The 3,346-nt window shown below is 34.5% G+C and overlaps 1 protein-coding gene across 1 annotated transcript in view; it reads right to left on the bottom strand.

Annotated features, from left to right (window-relative positions):
- Positions 1–1,315: 1,315 nt before the first annotated feature.
- Positions 1,316–3,346, bottom strand: part of LOC109305493 (dedicator of cytokinesis protein 9-like) — a 24,964-nt gene continuing 22,933 nt past the window's right edge. The window contains exon 6 of the mRNA XM_019528492.1: positions 1,316–1,628. Coding sequence (XP_019384037.1) covers positions 1,331–1,628 — 298 coding nt within the window. The 3' untranslated portion in view covers positions 1,316–1,330. The remainder of the gene's footprint in view (positions 1,629–3,346) is intronic.

Below are 3,346 nucleotides of genomic sequence, written 5' to 3'. Positions count from 1 at the left end.
AACTGTTTTGGTCAAATTATTTTTGTTATATTTGGTCTTCCCTTAACATATCCAATGCACTGAAAATGATGTAAAGATGGAGGTGCTGAGGTGATGCTGTTGCTGTGATGGTCCAGGAAATGAGAGGGGCAAAAATTTTTGGTAGTGATATCTATTATCGGACTAACTGCATAGTTGGGATGACATGGGCAAGCTTTTGGGTATCACAGTACCCTTTCTCAGGCTCATTTATGATGTTTACAGTGTAAAACCAGTATTTTCAATTTACAGAAAGACCACATGGATAAGGATTGCATAAGTGGATACTTTTTTGCCTTAAATTAATTACAGTTATTTAACATGTATATGACATGACAGCTGCATGGAACTATGGAAGGGGTATACACAGAAAATGTATAGTTAAGTTAGCAGGCAGTACACTTTGAAAATTCACAATGACAACAGGAGATGGAAAAGCAAGAGCAGCAGAAACAGAGTGTTGCAGACCAAACCAAGAATCCAGAGCCACCCACCCCATAGAGAAACATGCCTGAGTTGCAACAGAACCCGTTGATCTCGAATTGGCCTTAGTCACGCATCTTCAGACCTACAGATAAGGCAATCATGGAAGACAGTCATCCTCGACTGTGAGGGATTGCCAGTGATGATGATGAATTAAATTGAATAATACTATCATTGTACATTACTACGTCCAGTCTCAACACTGCATGACTAAATAACACGTTTTGTTAGGTTAGATTACCAATGTCTGGTTTTGAAACTGCATGATATTGAAAAATGAAGTAGAAACAGTAATCTTCCATGGTTTTTAGTTTGCAGTTTAAAATCAACATTTAAAAAACTCAATATATTTAGTTTTCAGTTAAAGCAGTCCTATGCAAGCTGACTACAACCTGATTAAATCTTACCATTGTCTACAGAAATTCCAAGCACACTTGATATTTTTCTCACACTGAAAACACAGAAAAAGTCACTTCATTATTGGGCACTTTTTCACTTCCACATAAACTAAATCATGGACTTTACATTTCCTATAAAAAAAAATTACAGTTTATATTTCTGAGTGATATCAAAACATGGAGACATGATCAACAAAGTGCTAATTACAATATTTATATTAAGTTTTTGTAATAGGCCAAAAATTAAAGAAAAAAAGACATTAAGAAAATAATTGCATAAAAGATATGGTTCAATAATGAGATACGAATCCTCGCAGAAGAACAGCAGAAATCATAAACGCATGCAATTTAAAAGCCAATACAGTAAAAAAATGAAGAACTTTAATATATGTTGTAGTTAATCATGTTCCATATCATGTCATCACTCACTATCACTCTACCACAAAGCAGGAACAAACTGCTGAATTAGTTCCATCTAATTGACTAGAACAATGAAGTCCATGAAACGCTCTGGTGTGGCACTGGGTTTTGCCTCTGGTGTGTGGTACTGGATGTGGATGGCAACGGACTGTTATGGTGTCATGGAACTTACTGTGGTTAAAAGTGAGAGAGTTATCCAGGCTGCTCAGCTGCTGCAATCTGGCATGCATCATTCCTGTTCTGTTACGGGAAACAGGCAATGTCTGAGATTTTCGATCATGAACTATGGATCCCAACCCCTCCTGGTTCCTGCAAGGTGAGTGAAATGGGATAGAAGCAAAAGTTAGACATGTCAAACTGCAGCTAGATAGGGAGAGTTAGTTAAGCCATTACAGCACCAAAAGTACTAAAAAGCTGAACTATAATGCAGCCTATTTAATTGTTTTATGTTGGCTAAAACCAAAATAGGCATCTTAAAAAGCATTATGTCATTTTTTTCTTAAAATACTCATCACATGAAAGCAAAAGCACGCAAACTGCTGCTCCTAAACTATTTAATTTACTTCAAAGCTTTCAGCAATGTTAGGCTTTGATTGTAGCTCATTTAATGATGATGTTCTGGAAACAGAACAAATGAAAAAAGCACTAATTTATTTTGATTATGATAGGGAAAGATATTAGAAGGATGAGGAACAGTGAAACTAGAAAGCACACATGCAGTAAGAGCAGGAATTAACAGAGGCATTAACACCTGTATCTTACCCAGGCAGGAAGGGAGAAGAGCCATATACTTTGTTAAACTTGTCAGCAATCAAGTGAAGAAAACAGAAAAGTGATGTGTGTTAGCAATCAATACAGGCTAACTTCCTATTGTGTACCACCACCAGAGCTGATGAGAAATGAAAACCAGTGCTGGAATTACATACATCCCTTAATTGAGAGTTTCTATTTTGTGTTATTTTGTGTATTTTATCAGTCCATGCATTTATGATGATACAACATGCTTTGATGTGATATCCACATGGCAGATTTAAATTTGTTTGCAAAACTCAATAAACCCAAAGAACACCAGAGACTTGTATAGTTCTACTAGTTAAATATAACATGCAACAGAAAGAAAAATTCAACAAAAATGCGGTGCAGTCTTCCTTATGAAATATTGTAACTCATTTTATCACAAATCAGTTTTATGCATTTTAGTATTTCCATAAATCATATATCTTAATTTTATGATCAATTATTGCTGAAGCTTCTGAAATACATTAAAGCACAAAGCATCATGAGGTCACAATCTAAACTGAGAAGCTACAGATCCATCAGATCCATTTTGTTACTTTTTTTTCTTTTTGCAGGGCAAGGGAGCAGGAGAAGAATGGAGAAACAGACAACTTTTTGTAAGTCCCCAAAAATAGATTTATATACATAGGATAGATTAATAATCAATATTTAAATTAGGATGAAAGTTTACTATACTGTTCTCTTTGTTGTAAGAAAAGATATTACGTTCTTCTGAAAAAAAATCATTTAAAATCATTATGATTTACGTCTTTGTTATAACAGCCACTCTACTAGTGGGGTCATTACCCACTGGTATAGGAAATAAAAATGTTAATCCAATGGCCCTATTGAAATGTTGATCTGAAACAATGGGATTTTCACCCAAGTTTAAATTATATTACAGTGTTCTTATAATATGTGTTGGGAACAATATGAAAGGCATGTTTACTTAATCAGAAAAAATGGTAACTCCATATAAACAGGTTTAGAAACGGGTTTATGGAAATATACTATAGATTATGGGCCAAATTCAGACTTCAGATAGATGCATGCAACTCCTATTGATTTTCCAAAGATTAAGTGTGCTTAAAGGGAGCAGACAAATACATCTGATTAAGCCTACATGCATCTGATTAACAAACGGCATACTTTTTTGAAAAATATACACCTAGGAACTTTTTTTTTTTTAAAGCTTGTTAAATGGCAACTGAAACTCAGTCTTTAAAATGCACAATACTAAAATTCAATTT

This window comes from Crocodylus porosus, unplaced genomic scaffold (genome assembly GCF_001723895.1).
Source record: "Crocodylus porosus isolate Cpor-Errol unplaced genomic scaffold, CroPor_comp1, whole genome shotgun sequence".
Taxonomy (NCBI): domain Eukaryota; kingdom Metazoa; phylum Chordata; order Crocodylia; family Crocodylidae; genus Crocodylus; species Crocodylus porosus.
This window is presented reverse-complemented; position numbering and strand designations above follow the sequence as displayed.